An 18568-nucleotide genomic window follows, 5' to 3' on the forward strand; every position below is an offset into this window, starting at 1 on the left:
GGGTGCGATTTGTGGATCGATTCTGGGATTTTCCAAATGCATCACGATTCTCTCTGGAATCGATTCTGAGCTTAGTTTTTAGCAGCAGATGGTGCTCTAGGCTAGTTTTTAATCTGCACACTCAGATCCTCATGAAGAAGACTGCTTTTACTGTACGTTCAACTGAGTAATGTAAGTGGTTAATGTACTTGCACCTCAAATCTTATCGGATGACCCATGTTTTCACTTTGTCAAACTGAAAAGATTCATCGGACTGGTTTGCATTTATTTTTATTTCTGTTAATTCTTCTCATCTCAATCATGACAGAGTGTCCAAACACAGAGAAAGACTCCTGCTGAGATCCACACACTATTATAAAGATGGCGGCCATTAAAGAGGAGAGTGAAGACGTGAAGATAGAAGAACCGTTCAGAGTCAAACATGAAGATACTGAGGAACAAACAGGTTGGTTTTCATTCGTATTTGATCCTTATTAAAAAGTCAATCACTACAGAAGTGTATGATGTTTATGAAGCATTTCCAGAGGTTTTAAATACTTAGAGAAACTTTGCTAGATTACTGTACTTATTAATTTGGGATATTTCAATACCTGAAAAAACAAAACAAAAACTCCAAAGGCCCCAAATAAATAATTAAATGTCAATTTTTGTTTCAGACATGCATTGAATACATAACACAAAAAGTGGCGTCCCAGATGTCAGCATTGTGTATTTTAATGCTGTCACTCCTCAATGGATGAAATACCACTGTGTTGAGTGTGGTGAGGTCTTAGCAAATGAGTCCATTGAAGCCACAGATTAAACATGTTATTGAACCATACTACAGTAAAAGTAATAGAGTAAATTCAGGAGAAAAAAAACACTATAGTATTATTATATATTATAGTATTATGCATATAATAAAATTAGGTGATTTTACAACTTTTCCAAAGTCAAATTCAAGCTCTTTCAAGGTGCATTTTCAGGTTTTTCCAGCACTTTACAACTGTGTTAATTTATGTTTACATATTCAATTCAATTTTATTTGTATAGCGCTTTTTACAATACAAATCATTACAAAGCAACTTTACAGAAAATTACGTTTCTACCATATTTAATAGTAGCTTATAAGTGGTGACTGTCAGTTTATGTGCATATGACAGGATTTTTCAGAAAAAATATAACAAGATGTAATCAGCCAGACGATGAACATTATTAACAGTAATTATTATATGATGCAGTCACACTTGTAGCAATAATTGTTAGTTCTGTTTGTTGATTCAGGGTTAGCATCATCTAAGGTCCTCTGAGGGTCAGCATCATCTCTTCTCAGGTGTTCTGGATCCAGACTGGAGCTTGTGTAAATCCTAGTTACCACGGGATGAAGATCCCAGCAGAAACAGAGAAACAAATAGAGACATCATTAGCATAGCTGCTGATCTAACAAAGTAAAATTAATTAGTTTAACCCAAGCTGAAGAATAAGAGTGCACATTTGATCAGATGCAACTACACTCACAATTTAAGAGATACATTATTCGAAAGCTTGGTGAAAGATATGCGTTTTTAATCTAGATTTAAATTAAAATTAAATTAAAATTTATGCATTTAGCAGACGCTTTTATCCAAAGCGACTTACAGTGCATTCAGGCTATCAATTTTTACCTATCATGTGTTTCCGGGGAATCGAACCCCCAACCTTGCGCTAGCTTGCTTGCTAACGCAACGCTCTACCAGTTGAGCTACAGGAACACAACAGATTCAAACAGAGAGAGTGTGTCTGAACCCCGAACATTATCAGGAAGGCTATTCCAGAGTTTGGGAGCCAAATGTGAAAAAGCTCTACCTCCTTTAGTCCTTTTTCTATCCTATGAAATACCAAAAGTCCAGTGTTTAGAAGGCTAGTTGGGTACGCAGGAGCTAAACCACTGTAAAAGTTTTGACTCTAGAGGAAGTAAAAGTACATCCGTCTAGTTGCAGATTGTAATGTACAAGATCCTGTGTATTTTTTTTTTTTTTGGTCCAATAATTAATATCTCTGTCTAATCCGAATTTAATAGAAGAAAAGGATTGGTCATCCAATCTTTTACATTTTTAACACACTCTGTTAGCTTAGATAATTGAGAAGTTTCATCTGGTCTCGTTGAGATATATAGCTGAATATCATCAGCATAACAGTGGAAGCTAATTCCGTATTTTCTAATAATATTACCAAGGGGCAACATGTACATTGAAAATATAAGAGGACCTAGGACAGATCCTTGTGGCACTCCATATTTTACTGGTGATAAATGAGATGACTCGCCATTTAAGTAAACAAAATGGTAGCGATCAGACAGGTAGGATCTAAACCATCTTAGAGGCTCCCCTTGAATATTTGTATAGTTTTGTAATCGATCTATGAGTATGTCATGATCTATGGTGTCGAACGCAGCACTAAGATCAAGTAAGACTAGCAATGAGATGCAGCCTTGATCTGACGCAAGGAGCAGGTCATTTGTAATCTTAACGAGCAGTTTCTGTGCTATGGTGGGGCCTGAAACCTGACTGACATACATACTTGAGTTATTCACTTTAAATCATATGTTATTGTGCTATTAAAACCCCCCTTTCTGGATTGCATTTAAGCCTCACATACTTAATTCAGGTGTGTTTAATTAGGGTTGAATCTAAATTATGCAGGAACTGAGTTTGACACTCCTGGTTTAGCTGGTCAAAGATATCTGACATGTATGCCAGTTTCACAAAAAATTCAGCTTCCAAAAAATGCTTTGCCAGGGGAGAGTGTTTCTCCTCCAGAAATGTGTGCATCTGCTTGATTCTGATGCATTTTGCTAACAGGCGATGGCTGCGTACAGTATAGTAGGTCTGGCAAAGCAATGCATTGTAAAAAGAGCAAATTAACATTACATAAAGAGAGTAAGACCTTGTCCAATAAGAGCCGTTCATGGCAGCATTAAATTATTGTGATAGGACAGTTTGGAAATAGCGTTAGAAAGTTACGGCAATAATTATTCAACATGCAACATTCGAAAATACAGTTTGTTGGATGTCACTGTTGCAATGAGCCTTTTGTGAAGCGCATTTACTGGCTGTGCTGCTGTCACACAGAGAACACAGAGAAAGTCTTGTAACCCTGTATAGAATGATCCACGACCCACTGATTAAGAAACATTGTTCAAAGCGATTGAGGCTTTCTATTGTTGGATGTAATAATGAAGATAGCAATCGTTATTTACTCCCAACGTCTGAGCCGTTGAAGACAAAGTGGAATACATTTGTTTTTGAAGATAATGCACCCTGATCTACCCAAATGCATTTGTTTGCACGAATCATTTGTGATCCAGCTTTACCTACAGAAGAAATGAGTGTAGTTTTTGCTATTAATATGCTAGTTAGCAAGTTTTGTGGCTAAATGCAGTTAAAATAAACAGTCTCAGAGAACTGCTTGCCACCCCATGGAAGAAGGGCGGAGCTCATTAGCATTTAAAGAGACATGCACTAAAATGGCTTGCTTTTTTAACCAAAGTATGTTATAGACCAGTGATCCTCAAATCTGGCTCGCGAGATCCACTTTCCTGCAAAGTTTAGCTCTAACCCTAATCAAACACGCATGAGTTTGCTAATCAGTGTCTTCAGGATCATTAGAAAATCACAGGCAGGTGTGTTTAATTAGAGTCGGAGCTAAACTCTGCAGGAAACTGGATCTCGCCAGCCAGATTTGAGGATCACTGTTATAGACTTTTCATTAATTTCATTCAATTTGGGATAAAAACATACAGAAAACTAGCAACAATTCCCCATCACTGAAATGGATGATTTCAACACATTTTATATTCATTTTCAGATTTCATGTTAACCCTCTTGGCGCCACGGTCGAGTTTACTCGACAAGATGCGGCACTGAATAAAACGGCCGATTTTGTCAAATAGGGTGTCAAATTTCATGCAACCTCCCATGCACCAGATAGCAGACATGTAATACTTCATCTCTGACTCAAAAAAACGTCATGCTCCTATACGAAATCTTCGAGCTAGAGCGCATTGAATCAGTGTGAAAAAAAACGGAGCTAGTGTGAGAGTGAGCCATTTTATCTGACCAATATTGTCAACGTCAGCGAGTATTGGCATTAGATTATTATTATTATCATAATTATTAATATCTATTGGCATCAATAAAGCTTCAATAAAACCGAATTGAGGTGTTGGAACATCTATTCACGGACACTGATTCTGAAGGGGAATATCTGCATTCAGAAGATGCCGGTGATACTGAAAGTGAAAGTATAGCCCTACACCAAGCACAAACGGTGAATCCTTTGCCAAATGTCAGAGGTGTGAACAATGTTTGCAGGGGTCAGAGTGTTCATCGCGAAATTAGTAGGCGTGTTATTGTTGCGGGGACGAGGCGGGAGATTTTTATCACGCTAGACATGTATATTTGTCTTCTGACCACACCTCTCCGCAATCGCGGCGACAGTATTGTAGTGGAGACTTTGTCTAATGCCTCTGGGTATGTTAGATGAGGTTGAAGTATTCATAGGACAGTTAGGAGGCAAGGTGGGGAGTCGCAATGACACTGACAGTAGTCCGAGCTGTGCACACTCGGCGCGTGCGCGAGGCAGATCTGGCCACGCTGCTCCTAGCAGGAAACGGGGCATAGCTTTTGAACTAAACAGGTCTTGTCTACTTGTGTTTGTGTGTCATATGAATAATATATATCATGGAATCAGAGTGCCTGCTGCATGTAGTAAATTGAAAATCCCAACCGCTACATGCATTCGGTTTGTTTCTACCATTTATTAGTAATGATTTACACAGTTTGTTTACTACTTACTATTTACCTGAGCATTCATTATTGTGCAATATAGCACGCAGAAGGTGAGGGACATTTTGGGGGGGAAAGAAGTGTTGCATTTTATTATTTAAACATGTGACTTTTCATGAAAATTCTATAATTCAAGATGGCCACCCCCATATGACGTCATAATATGCAAATTAGATGTGAAAATAAAACATACATAAACATTGGGTCACCCTTAATATTTTTATAATTGACAGAAAGTCTCTATCTTTTATAAATTTTAAGATATAGCCTTTTGAAATTAAGATGTCAAAATCGAATGTTTTAGGAAAAAACCTCTGGCGCCTAAAGGGTTAATTGCAACAGTATTAAAGGGGTCATATGATGCCGCAAAAAAAAACATTATTTAGTGTATTTGGTGTAATACATTGCGTTTATGTGGTTTAAGGTTAAAAAACATTACAAAAACACATTGTTGAGTTGAGTTTGGGTTGTCACGGTATCAAAATTTCAGTATTCGGTACCGATACCAGTGAAAATCCACGGTTCTCTGTACCGATTTCGGTACCAAAGCAAAACACAAAAATATGCTGATAAAAAAACACATACTTTTTATCACTAAAAATAAAACCAATGCCATTTTTATACTTAATTAAAATTGTTTATTTTTTTTCTACAATTAATATAATGATGAAAAACAGTAAACAAGTTTCACCCAAATTTAATTTGTCTTTTAATTTATTAAATTTAAACACATTTTATTTTTTGGTAAATAAAGGGGATTTGCTATTAAAATTAAAACATGGAAGAAATATTGTGTGATTTATCTCTTTAAAAAGTTTCATTAATTTTTTCAACAGTAGTAGCAGTTACACATACATTCTACTAAATAATGGTAAAATATCTAGCACTTTGACAAATTCCTTGACTGTCCTTATTAAAATGTAAGTTTCATTTTCATGACTGGATTTTGAGATTCCGTCCTCGTTTTGTGCTTCATGGAATTCATAGCACTGTATGCGTCAAGAACCGGGTTTGAACGGGTACCAATTTTTACAAAGCTCATCATTCTGAAAAGCGAGGTGTGCTGTGATTGGCCAGCTATCTAGTGCATTGTGATTGCCTGAATGCCTCAAGTGTGTGGGAAATGTTATGCCCCTTAACATACAGTGATGCGATCTCCCAGCACGAGACTCAGTCCAGCGGCTCTGATTGTGCACATCATTTTGTTGCTTTTTTCTTAGCAGTTCAGTCATTGTATTGTTAGGAGTAACTGAATAACTTAGGACATTGGTTTATTTCACTTCTGAGGTAGTGTAAGGCAAACAGTTTCCAACCATTCAGATAGATTTCAGATAGAACTGGTTCGACCGGTATAAACATAAAACCATGTCTGCATTTGTAATCTGAGAAACAACAACTCATATTTGTTCAAAACTCATATTTGAATCATCAGTGGCAAATTATTTATATATAAAAAACGTACTTACAGGCTGTGAGTCCGAAGCACCAAACTGTCCTTGCAATGTTTGAACTTTAATGTTTGAAGATCATGCAAATCTTCCCAAATAATGATGTAGAGATGTGGGGGCGTGTTAGAACGAGGCATTTTAGGAGTTTGTGGTTGACTTTTGTAAAAAAAAAAAAAAAAAAAAAAAAAAAAAAAAATTCTTTGAGACTTTGAAACTTTACAGATCTTGTTTATGCACTAAGAGCTTGTAACATTTGAAAGAGAAAGGAACAAATGAAATTGCATCATATGACCCCTTTAAAAGAAATGCACCCCTGTTCCATCTTAGGGCGTACATCATTAAGGACCAGCAGATCATCTTATAATCACATCAGCTAACACGAGTTGAGCTGTTTTTGTTTTATACGAAGTAATTAGGCTTATTCAATGTAAAATTCTTTAAAGATGATTCTGTAAGAAAGCAAATTATTTTAAAACCAATGAAACTGCATTTTCAAGCAGTTTCAAGCTCTTAATCCAAAATCCAAGCATTTTTAAACCTTGGAAACACTTCATTAATATTCAAGGAATCCAAGCACCCGTACGAACACATGCATATACTGCATGTGCTATCTAGCATACATGTTTGTTAATGTATTGATGTCTGTTAATCTGGAAGTGACTTTCATTTGTCTTTTTTCACCTTAGACCTGAAAGGGGAGTGCAAAGTACTGAATGAAATTGTAGAGGAAGAACAGTATGAAAAGAGCTTAAATGAATATGGAAACCTTAAAATCGACATGAGAATTCACTCTGGAAAGAAGCGTTTCACTTGCCAACAGTGTGGAAACCGTTTCACTCAAAAAGGCATCCTTAGCAGGCACAAGAGGATTCACTCTGGAGAGAAGCCTTTCACCTGCCAACAGTGTGGAAAGAGTTTCAGTGAGCATGGAAGCCTTAAAGCTCACATGAGGATTCACTCTGGAGAGAGTCCATTTATCTGCCAACAGTGTGGAAAAGGCTTCATTCAGAAAGTAAGCCTTAACAGACACATGAAAATTCACACCGGAGAGAAGCCATTTGTGTGTCATCAGTGTGGAGAAAGCTTCGACAAAAAAGGAGACCTTAGTTACCACATGAAGATTCACACTGGGGAGGACCCTTTCACCTGCCAACAGTGTGGAAAAACCTTTACTCTAAAAGGAAACCTTAACAGGCACATGAGAAATTTACACTGCATAGAATCCACACAATCTCAACTCATGAGGACTCGAAAGAGAACTGGTTTGTATGTTATCAGTTTACATGAACATTCACGGAGGAGAAGGACAATATCATTTTGCTTAATGCAATATAAATGGTTTTGCCATCACACTTTGAAGCATCCAAAATGTCATGCAATCTTAGTCCAGTATTTGTATCTTTTGTGATCTATATCTGCGGTTTTCAATTCCAGTCTTTGCACTGTACTGGCTAGGACCACGTCTTCTATGTCAGCAATAATTAGTTTTGCTGAAAATTATAATGAATTTGTTTGCCAGGCATCCAACAAAAAGAAGCACAACGTAATTTTGCAATTTTACGGTTGCCTTGAGCTCCCCTGCTGGCCTGTACTCACATTGCACTTCATGCTGCCTTCAACTGATATCAGAACTATCATAAATATGAGTTTCATAACCAGAAATTGGACCTGAACAAGCTTTTAAGTCGTATTTACTTCTGAGACACTTATTTTGATACTCGATATTCTGAATTAGGCGGGCCATTTAAACATGGTGAAGGGGACAATGATTGCTGCTATCAATGGTATTTATTAGTTGTTTTTTTTTTCAATAACTACATCACCTTGTCATTAAAGTAGTGCCTATATATATATATTTAGGGTGGAACGGTCCGCTGAAAAAAAAACGACCGTATGGTTCTCCACACACTTTTCGTCACGGTTCAGAACTTAAATCTGTCAATGCATTGGTAATATGGAAAAACAAACAGGGTTCAGCTAATGTATGTTCTGGCTTCCCAATACATTACAAACCGTTCGCTCTTGAACAGCACACGTTAATATCTGGGTTTAAACTAAACTCATTTAAGCTTTGCCAGTTTAAACATTTAAGAGCCAGTGGATGTGAGCTCGCACGCAGTGAGAAGATTTGTGCGTGCACTCATCCGAAGCGTGTAAACCCACACCTCAGAACACGTGCATATATTAAGCTCTCTATGAAGTTTAAACGGATAAATTCACACAAAAATTGTTAAAATCTTTTATCAGACATAGCCGACTGAACGTACTGTATCAGTGCATTCTCTTAAAGGACTTTCTTAATATTAATCAAACAGCAACCACAAAGAAATCACTCATTTCTCTTGATTGAATGGCTTTTTTAACTCTTAATAAAGACGTTGTTTTATTTATATAGTGCCTTTCCATAGCTCAAGGATACTTTAACATAAATGTTAACACAATTTGTACAGTGTCCCAACTTTTTTGCAATCAGGTTTGTAGTAAGGAACTTCCAAATTTGTGAGCACAGAAAACATTCGTCTATCCTACTGAAAAATAAATATACTAATTGTATATTGTAGTTGTATTTAATATATATTTATTTAATGAAATTATTCTGAAAATAGATTAACATGTTTATACTAACTGAAAATATAAACATGTAATGCGTACAGCTGCCTGGAGATACCTTCACAGTTTGTTTCCCGGAAAACAATTGCACACCTAACGTTCGACAGCTATTCAGTTTCAAGCTACTATGAAAATGCTACTATGCTCAGGCTGGCTATGACTAACGTTAGATGGCAAATGCTAGCCCTCTCCGGTCCCAAATGTCTCGGACCTCAAATAGGCCAACAAAACATGAGCCTTTATACACAGTGTTTCTTGCATAAGAAAGAAAACGCTGTACTTATTCAAACAAGAAGATCTTTATTGGCCCCTGCAACACTTCGTTCAGCTGCTGTGGAACTTCAGATAGAGGGGGTGGAGTTATGAGATTTGAGAGGATCCGACAAGATGTAGTCACAAGCTCTTTTTAATACCTTTCATTGGATAAATATTTGTAAAACAGACAAACAGACATGAAGGGTGACCAATAGCATTGATTTATTGAAGAAGAAAAAACCCCACCACCAAAAAAGGGCACTTCGGAGTGTAAGGGCAAACATGGCATGAGGTTGAAGTCTACAAGTGCGTGATCCTGCTTCAAATAGAAAGCTATGATACATGAAAACGATTATTGGTAAATATCCAAGATGGCAACAAAAGTAACAAATAATAGGCTAAATGCACAAATCTTTATCTACTTTATTATCTAACATTTATTATTATTTCAGAAGGTACCCCCCACCCCGCCACCCCCCCCCCCCCCCCCCCCCCCGCCAATTTCCATGAGAGAGTATCTTATTTTGAAAGGCAAATTTCAGTTTTATAGAGCTAATTAAAATTTTAACAAAGTTTATTAAAGTTTCTACATTTAATCAAACTTCAATCATATCTAGGCATCACCTGAAAATGGGAATAATATATGTATTATTTCTGCTAATCAAATTTCTATCAAATTAATTACGAGAATGATGGCATCATACTTTAATGATGCTTTCACTGAATATATTTCCTTTCGAAGTTATAATATTACATGGCTAATTTAGAAAAGGAAACATCATAAGAAAATAATTTAACAATCACTTCCAATAAATATATTATTGTACTATCATCATTCAAGATAAACTATGCTACTACTTTTACAACTACTTCACAGTTCATTAAAACAATCTACTTTTGCTAATTATCTACTTTTATATTCTTTAAATCTGTTTTAAAGACTACTTTAAAGAGGTATATTACATCTTTTTACATGCAGTGTTTGAACTGGCTCTAGGTTTTCTCTCCTGATGAAACACCTCTCCACCTTGTCCTTTTCTCCAGCTTAATTTTCTGTCACTTTCCAGCCCCATGCTCTTCAGCTTTTTACTTATCTGGAAGAACAGCGAGGAAGAATCTAATTAAACCCAATAACAGCCAACAATGTGAAATAAGGGTAATATTGTTTAAAACGGTTGCCAGTGCAGTTAATTATTCAGAATTTGACAATGAAAGTGATACAGACCTCATTCAGAATGGCCGCCTGTAGTGAAGGATCATTCAGTGTGCATTTCCCGGTACAGGAAAATTTCAGTCTGACAATCTGGTTTTTGATTAACTTGTCATCTAGAGAAACACAGAGTTAATGTCATCCTCAACACAGCGGGGAGCTAAACAAATGAAAGCATGTCAGTGTCCTAAAGAGTGTTCACTTGTTTGAATGAAACTCGCCTCCATAGCAGATAAAAGGCTGTTGTGCATCACAGCTGTATTGAGCCCATTTTCCAGAATGGGCTAATGACATGCCGGTACAGTTACTAGATCCTGAACTCAGGGATGGTTGACCTGCTGCCCAGTGCCTGAAGAAGTGGCTCCATTGGTTAGACCATTCCCAAGAGTCCAGGAACAGACCAATCCAGAGCGATGATTCATGACCAATCAGATTCTGCTGCTCTGGCCTGATACTCGCCAAATCAGTGTGGTGTTGTCTGCAGTAACTCTGAGCATCTCTCCATGAGACGGCAGTCTGTGTAATCATCAAACCAGCGCTGTCTGTTCAGAAACACAAGCTAAAGATCAGCTTGAACAGATGTTAATGCAGTGTTTGTATCTTCCGTGTCTTAGGAGATCAAATGGTGACAGTGGGGACTCACCATTAAAACACACAAATGGGAGGACGGTGCTGCAGCTCTCATCATACCAGCTTCCATTAAAACTCCTCACACACTCTCCATCACCATTGGGTTCTCCTGGATGCCACATATTTTCCTGGGAGATGTCCCCCATAGACCAGACCCAGCGTTTCACCTCCACAGCATGGAGACCTATCCAGACTGAACCACTGCGTCCAGGAGTCACTGTATTTACCAGTCTGTTCACATCATTCATAGTTGTTACAGCGGCCAGATCAGTGAACCTCGCTCTGCAGTAACTCTGAGCATCCAGCCATGTCATGCTTTGATTCATGAACTGGTACTCGGGTACAACAGGCCCTTCAGGTGGGAAATTACAGAATTGTATAGCTCACAGACACATTAATTATGATTAAAGCCTTAAATACAAAATAATTTTGGGTTAAAACAAACTGCATTAGACATGCTCACTTCCATGGCAGATAAAAGGAGTCCGTTGTCTACAGCTGTACTGAGCCCATCTGCCAGAGTTGGTTCTGGACATGCCAACACAGTCCCCAGATGCTAATGGTGGACCTGCTGCCCAGTGTCTGAAGAAGCGACTCCATGTATCAGACCATTCCCAAGAGTCCAGGAACAGACCGATCCAGAAGTTATTAGAAGGTTTTATAATCCTAGTAATCTGGTCATTTTCCTCAGAGTTGTGGACGGTGGGCAGGTCTGTGTAATACTGTCTGCAGTAGCTCTGAGCATCGCTCTGGTTTTTAGCAGTCTGTATTATGTATGTAGCATTTCCTATTGATAGAGGCGAAGACAAAAATCTGAGTTTGAAGCACTTGTTTCATTGCTAAACTGTGTATCCTAATTTTACAAGAACTCACCCTTGTAGCATGTAAAATACCGTAAAGTGCTACATAGTGCATCATACCAATATCCGTTATATGTCGATACACAATAAGCACCCTCATTTGGCTGTCCTGGAGCCCAGTTGAAGTACTCTGAAGTTTTGTTTTCTCCATTAGACCAAGCCCAGCGGGTCTGTGTTGCCCTCTTCAGTCCAATCCAAACGGATCCATTGTATCCAGCATCCACTACATTTACCAGCCTGTTCACATCATCCATACTGTCTACAGTAGCCAGATCAATGAATCTCTCTCTGCAGTAACGCTGAGCCTCTGGCCACGTCATTGCTGTTTTTATATAGTAGTACTGACGAAAAATACCAGAACCTCTGCATAGGAGCCCTGTTAAAAACAACACTTATAACATCTGTATGTGAACACATCCTCATAAATCCAGATCACAAATGATCACACCAACCTGACAGCAGAAGCAGCACGAACACACTCCCATCCATGACTGCACACACAGATCCTCACTGTTGGATTATAGTTATATATCATTCTGTGTCACACTTCTGCAGGAAATTAATGCACACTCACTAGGGACATTGAGCAACAACAGCTGATGGAACGACAACAGCGATTTGACATAAACTGTTAATGACTGCCGTAGCCAAAGAGCAGCAACCACCGAGAGGACGGTGAAACATCCAATCATTTATCATTAGTGTAATAAAAAATGTTGTAACGTAATAAGAAAGCGTGCATTTGACATTGAATGACAACTTATTGTCAGAAGAAGAGTTTTTATTCTTATATGATCTAAAGACCTAGATTTATCATGCAAAATATACTCACCTTTTAATCGGTCATGTACGATCTAATCTGCTGCAACACAGGATCAAAAGGAAGATACTTTCATTCAAAGTGACTTACATTATTCAAACCACAGTATGCAGTACATTTGACCAGTGGATGCGTTCCCTGATATAGTCAAATATAGAAATATAGTCACTTGGCCATTACATACGATGCTAAACTATTTTAATAGCTGGATAAGTAGTATAAGCTGTTTTGGGAGAACAGGGGGAAAAAAGGCGGGCTTGGGTTGGGTTCAGGCCAGTAATTCTGATAAACTGTCGGACATGGGCCGGGCTCGAAGTCCTTCTACTTCAAAACTTTAGGCTTGACGCACTCTTTTCTTTCATATTAGCCTTAAACTGAAAGTGACCCACTATAGCAGCCATATTATTCAGAGTTCGGCGCACCTGAATGCCTAAAAATATACTTTTATTAACATTTAAACTTAAGAATGAGCATCAGAATGGAATGGGGCGTTTGGGATTGCACCGTAATATGGCTTTTGGCTTCACACACTTTGAACACACACACGCACGCACAAACAAACAAATACATGCTGATTTTTGTGCTGGCAAGATGTGAATAATTTTCATATTCAAAAAGCTCATTTGCATGTCTACACGTCTCATCTGGACAAACATTTTTTTGGGGAAAAAAGATTATCTTGAAGATGTCTTGAGACTGGAGTGTAACGCAAAAAACTAACAAAATAATTTGAACAATCACTTCGTTCCCCATGCCAGGCAATTCTTCAGCAAATTTAAGAGCATGCCATTATTATTATTATCATTAATATTTACCTTGTTGTTTGAGGTAGAAGTGTTGCAGCAGTTTGTGTCAAATGTCTTTAATGCACAGAGAGAAAACATAAATGTACTCTGGAAACCAATTTTTCCTCCCCATCACCACTCCTATTCAGTTTAATTCACTGTAGTAAACATTGTAAATAATAACTGAACAGCATATTAGAATGATTTCTGAAGGACACTGAAGGTTGATGATGGCTGAATTTAGCTTTGCATCAGGAATAAATCACATTTGAAAACATTAAAATAGAGTACAGTTATTTATGCTGTAATAATATTTCACAACCGTATCATTGATTGAATAAATGCAGCCTTGGTAAGCATAAAGGACTTCTTTCAGAAACATTCAAAGTCTTATTCCAGTTGTAATTTCTTACCTTTCTGTTTGTAAATCCTCATACGTTCAACTGTTACTGTCACGTCAGGAGAGTCCTATACATCTTAAAGAGTGATGATGCAACACTACTGTTATTTCTGGGTAACCCTGCCCATAAGCAAAACAAAACAAATGATCTTGGGTCACTTGTACATGTTGCTTCAGTTTTTGTCTACAACAGAAAAACTGCAATATGGACCATACCTTTAGCCATGTAGTCTAACAAATCCCCTCATATGTGTGTTTATTAGAGGTGTTGATAATTACTTTAACATTTCCTGAAACATATGCATTTCATTGATTGGTTCAGATTAACCTGGAAATGGAAATTGAACTGTAGAAACCTCTGACACCAAGTTTGACTCACCTGAAAACACCAAATTATACTTCCATTAATATGTACAATGCACCTGTTTTAACTAAATAACTACTGTATGAAATGCTTTTGCCTAAATGCACAAGAAAAAAAAAAAGATCTAACGCTGATTTTTCATTTTCCTATTCAAATAGATCATTTTCATTACGTTGCTAGTCAATATTTTTCGATTTTTTTTAAGGTAGGTTATTGCAAACAAAATTTTTTGCCTACATTTAATATTGGTTATTGAGTGGGGGATAATTAATTTGAGTATTGGAGCCATACAGACTAGTTGGTTGCTCCGTGTGAGTCCTGTCTACCTCTAGTTTGAACTAGTGTGTTTTTTGTTTGTTTTTTTGTTGAATATTTGTATATTGTTGATTGATTTTTATATACATATATATATATATATATATATATATATATATATATATATATATATATATATATATATATATATATATATATATATATTTTGGTGTTTTTATTTGATCCCTATGTTTCCTGCCTACATTTTTTTTTTATTAGAGATGCGAATCTGTGTGACCCTCATAATAAGTTTTGGGGTTATTTCTATTTTCCTGGATGAAACTCCCCCAGGTGGCATAATTGGATTTTCTACAAGTAGATGAACTTGGGATTGTGTGTTAAATAAAATATAAAAGTTGCTCCATTTGTGTAACCATTCCCAAGAGTCCCAAACGAGACTGATCCAGACCCTTCATCCTGATGGAACCCTACTGCTGAGCTGGCTTTGTTCCTCTGAGTTCTGGATGGTGGCAGGTCTGTGTAATGATTTCTGCAGTACTTATTTCAAGCTTTGACGTATCCAGTGCTTTCTTTTACTTTAAAAAAATAAATAATAATTAAATCAGCTAAACATATATTTACACAAACTCTTAACTCACCACTGTAGCATGAAATGCCTGTTGGATGTGAGCATATATAACTTGTCCAAACTCCATTAACAAATGCACAATAATGTGGTTCACGCAAAGGTTCTCCAACATCCCAAGCACTGTTCTGTGAGTGGATCATCTCCATTAGACCAAAACCATCATTCTGTGTCCGTTTGTTCAGTCCAATCCACGCTGTTCCATTGTATACAGTATCATATAATAATTAATAGCTATTCCTAATGGATTCATATTTCTACAATTATTTTGATTATTGTTTCAGATTACACATAATTTAAATGCAATTAATTTAAGAAAATTGCAAGTTGCTCAATAAAAAGCTGCTCGGGTAGTTTTAAGTTGCCCTTTCAGGACTAGTGTTAGACAATTGAATACTAGGTTAGTTTGGCTAAGTGTAAAAAGTAGGATTAATTAATGTATTGTTAACTTTGTTAGAAAAATTATTATTAAAAAAATACCAGAAATACTATACAGCAGACCGTCTTTTTTTAGTGCTGTGCATCAATGTTCCACTCGTCAGTCAACAGAGAGTCGCTTTTTGTTACCTCCGTGTCGAACTAACCTTATGCAAAAGACAGTGCTGTATAGAGCAATGGTGAATTCTCTTCCGCAGTTTTTGATTTTGGGAATGAATGCAATGACTTTTCGTGAAAGATTAAGACTTTATTTATTTACATTAGAATAATTGTTATTATTTATATTTGTTGCTTTTTTTATATGAATGGTTGAAGAGAGGGAAAACATTGTGAAAATTATGAACCCTATAGTAGTATAGCTGTAACTGTGCACTGTGATAATGAATAATGTAGAGCTGTTGTTTTGTTATTTTATTTTTAGTATGTTGTTGTATTGTTATGTATGAATGTGTGCACTACATTTTTGTCTGTATAATGTAGGAAGAATAGCTACTGCTTTTGCAGCAGCTAATGGGGATCTTAATAAACTAAACTAAACAGAAAGGGAATAATTTTTGTGAAATTGTAACTTAAGCTCAAAGAAACTAGCAACTTTTCCATGGTCTTTGCATTTGTTTTGCATAACTAAATGAAAAGTGCTACTCCCACACTACGTGCATAAGATTTCCCTCCAATTCTTCTGGGTGTTTACAAATATTTACATATTCCACATCACTGTATGAGTTATCAAAAGTTTTACAAGATATTTAAAGCTCGAGCAATAAATGGTAAGATTCCTGAAGAAGTGTCTACTCTTGTAAGAAGGTTGATCTAGATTTATTAACGTAGTATCTGATCTATAACAAGTGTAATCGCACTACAACTAACTCCAAAGAATATGGATTTTATATTGGCTTTATAGGTCACTTTAAAGAAGTAAATTGATTATTACTGTCATTCTTTGAATTTTCTGCATGTTTGTTCTCCTGATGAAACACCTCTCTCTTTCTCCAGCTTATTTTCCTCTCACTTTCCAGTCCCATGCTCTTCAGCTTTTCACTTATCTGATAGACCCGCAAGAAAAAATCCATGAGACTAAATTAAATAATGTACTAAATATACAGAAATAGAAGTATAGGGGAAAAAAAGAAAATTGTTTAGGTAAATGTACAGGTATGTTATTAGTGTTCAGATATGTTAAACATTGTAATGTTTAACATATGTTCCGTCCAATGCTGAGTAAGCAAGGAAACGCGCCTGATGGAGGGGCTCTCACTGCGTCTGTAGGGTGGATGCAATTTATATTTCGTAGATGGAAGTAGGCAGACCGGGTAATGGTATTGATGTGGGATTGAAATGATAGTGTGCCGTCAAGGAAGACACACGGACTCTTAACCTGGGGGGATGGTGAAATGTTATCAAAAGGGGGAAAAATGATCAGTTTTGGATAGAGTGGATTTGGTACCAATGAGGATAACCTCAGCTTTATTACTGATTAATTTGTGGAAGTTTTGGGTGAACCAGGTTTTTATTTCAGAGTGGGCGGGAGAGTGGACGAGGGTTTAGTGGAGAGGTAGAGCTGGCTGTCATCAGCTTAACAGTGAAAGTGAATGTTAAATTTGTGGAAGATAATGCAGAGTGGAAGGAGGTAAATGATGAAAAGTAGGGGCCCGAGGACAGAGCCCTGGGGCACACCTGTAGTGACGGAGGAGGGAATGGATTTAAAAGATTTTAGCTGAACAAACTGAGTGCGGCCAGAGAGATAAGATGTGAACCAGTCTAATGGAGTGTGGGTGATGCCGATGGAAGAAAGCCTGTTGAGGAGGGTGGTGTGACAGATGGTATCAAAGGCTGCACTCAGGTCGAGGAGAATGAAGAGGGTGAGGAGTCCAGAATCAGCTGCCATAAGAAGGTCGTTGGGGATTTTGATAAGTGCTGTTGTTTCAGTGCTATGGAGTGGGCGGAAACTGGACTGGAACTGTTCATACAGGTTATTATGTAATATGAGAAATGGAGTTGAGAGGCAACCTTTGTTTCAAGGATTTTGGAGATGAAGGGTACATTGTATATAGGACGTAAGTTATTGAAGTCGGAGGTGTCGGCACTAGGTTTTTTCAAAATTGGGGTAATGGCAGCAGTTTTGAAGGATGTAGGGACAGTTCCAGTGGTGAGAGAGGAGTGAATGATAGCAGATAGCGGATCAAGTTGACAAGTATATGGCTTGGTTTTCCGGATGAGTTCTGTAATTTCTAAAATAGCGGGGAGCTGGAAGGAGGAGAATGAGTGAATGAATGGTTGAAAGTCAGCTAAGATGTTTAGGTGAGGGATTGTTCCAAGGTGCTGGTGGATGTTTTTATTTTTTTCAGTAAAGAAGGACATAATGCAGTTGCAAAAGGAGATCCTATACAACTGAGCGGGGAGTAAGTCCTGGGGTCGGGTGATATTGTTAAGTAGGGAAAACAGTGACTTTGAGTTTCCTTTATTGGCAGTGATTAAACTAGAGTAGTAGTGGGTTTTGGTGCTAGCAATGGAGTCCCTATAATGTAAGATATGGTAATTGTACATTTCTTTGTGAATAGTGTGACCAGTTTTTTGTAAAGACGTTCAAGTTATTAAACTTCGTTAATGTTGACCTCAGCATTTATTAATTTTAATACGTTTTTAGTGGTAATGCTTATTTAAAATGTATTTGTTTGGATTAATTAATGTACTGTGACCTGACATGAACAAGATTTTTTTTTATTAACTAACACCATCAAAGAATGATTTAAAATATATTATGTGTTGTTAGTTCCTGTTAAGTACAGTAATGCAGTAACTAATGTTATCAAATGAAACCGTATTTCCTTCTTGCTGAGAAGGTAGTATTTGCATGCTGTTTACAGCACGTGAGGTGTACAACTATATAAAATCAAACTTCCTGAGCAGCTGTAATGTGCTAAATGTGATCACTGGATTTACATTGGTGTATTCTGCTGCATTCTGAAATCCTTTGTTTCATTCATAATAATGCATTGAATAATATATAGTATATTAATCACATTGCTGTAGGCATGAACAAAA

General features: G+C 37.1%; 2 protein-coding genes across 4 annotated transcripts in view; one reads left to right on the forward strand and one right to left on the reverse strand.

The window, feature by feature from the left end:
• Nucleotides 1–9176, forward strand: part of LOC127952730 (gastrula zinc finger protein XlCGF49.1) — an 88182-nt gene extending 79006 nt beyond the window's left edge. For all 3 annotated transcript variants that reach the window (XM_052551436.1, XM_052551437.1, XM_052551438.1), the window contains 2 exons: nucleotides 308–445; nucleotides 6940–9176. In XM_052551436.1, coding sequence (XP_052407396.1) covers nucleotides 361–445; nucleotides 6940–7661 — 807 coding nt within the window. In that variant the 5' untranslated portion in view covers nucleotides 308–360 and the 3' untranslated portion in view covers nucleotides 7662–9176. The remainder of the gene's footprint in view (nucleotides 1–307; nucleotides 446–6939) is intronic.
• A 901-nt stretch (nucleotides 9177–10077) lies between these two features.
• On the reverse strand, nucleotides 10078–14016 carry LOC127953051 (macrophage mannose receptor 1-like). Its single transcript, XM_052551945.1, has 10 exons — nucleotides 13837–14016; nucleotides 13454–13498; nucleotides 12651–12680; nucleotides 12271–12328; nucleotides 11832–12194; nucleotides 11422–11745; nucleotides 10972–11310; nucleotides 10550–10870; nucleotides 10344–10444; nucleotides 10078–10212 (listed from the first exon to the last, which is right to left on the reverse strand). The coding sequence occupies exons 4-10, from the start codon at nucleotides 12305–12307 to the stop codon at nucleotides 10078–10080; spliced, it is 1620 nt and encodes a 539-aa protein (XP_052407905.1). The 5' UTR covers nucleotides 12308–12328; nucleotides 12651–12680; nucleotides 13454–13498; nucleotides 13837–14016.
• Between the last annotated feature and the right edge of the window lie 4552 nt (nucleotides 14017–18568).

This window comes from Carassius gibelio, chromosome B3, assembly GCF_023724105.1.
Source record: "Carassius gibelio isolate Cgi1373 ecotype wild population from Czech Republic chromosome B3, carGib1.2-hapl.c, whole genome shotgun sequence".
Taxonomy (NCBI): Eukaryota; Metazoa; Chordata; class Actinopteri; order Cypriniformes; family Cyprinidae; genus Carassius; species Carassius gibelio.

Coding starts and splice junctions, on each gene's coding strand:
- LOC127953051 (XM_052551945.1), bottom strand. CDS start 12,307: ATGGATGGGAGTGTGTTCGTGCTGCTTCTGCTGTCAG. Junction 11,746..11,831: donor GTATTTTACATGCTACAAGG/GTGAGTTCTTGT, acceptor CTCTATCAATAG/GAAATGCTACATACATAATA. Junction 10,213..10,343: donor AGGCGGCCATTCTGAATGAG/GTCTGTATCACT, acceptor CTGTTCTTCCAG/ATAAGTAAAAAGCTGAAGAG.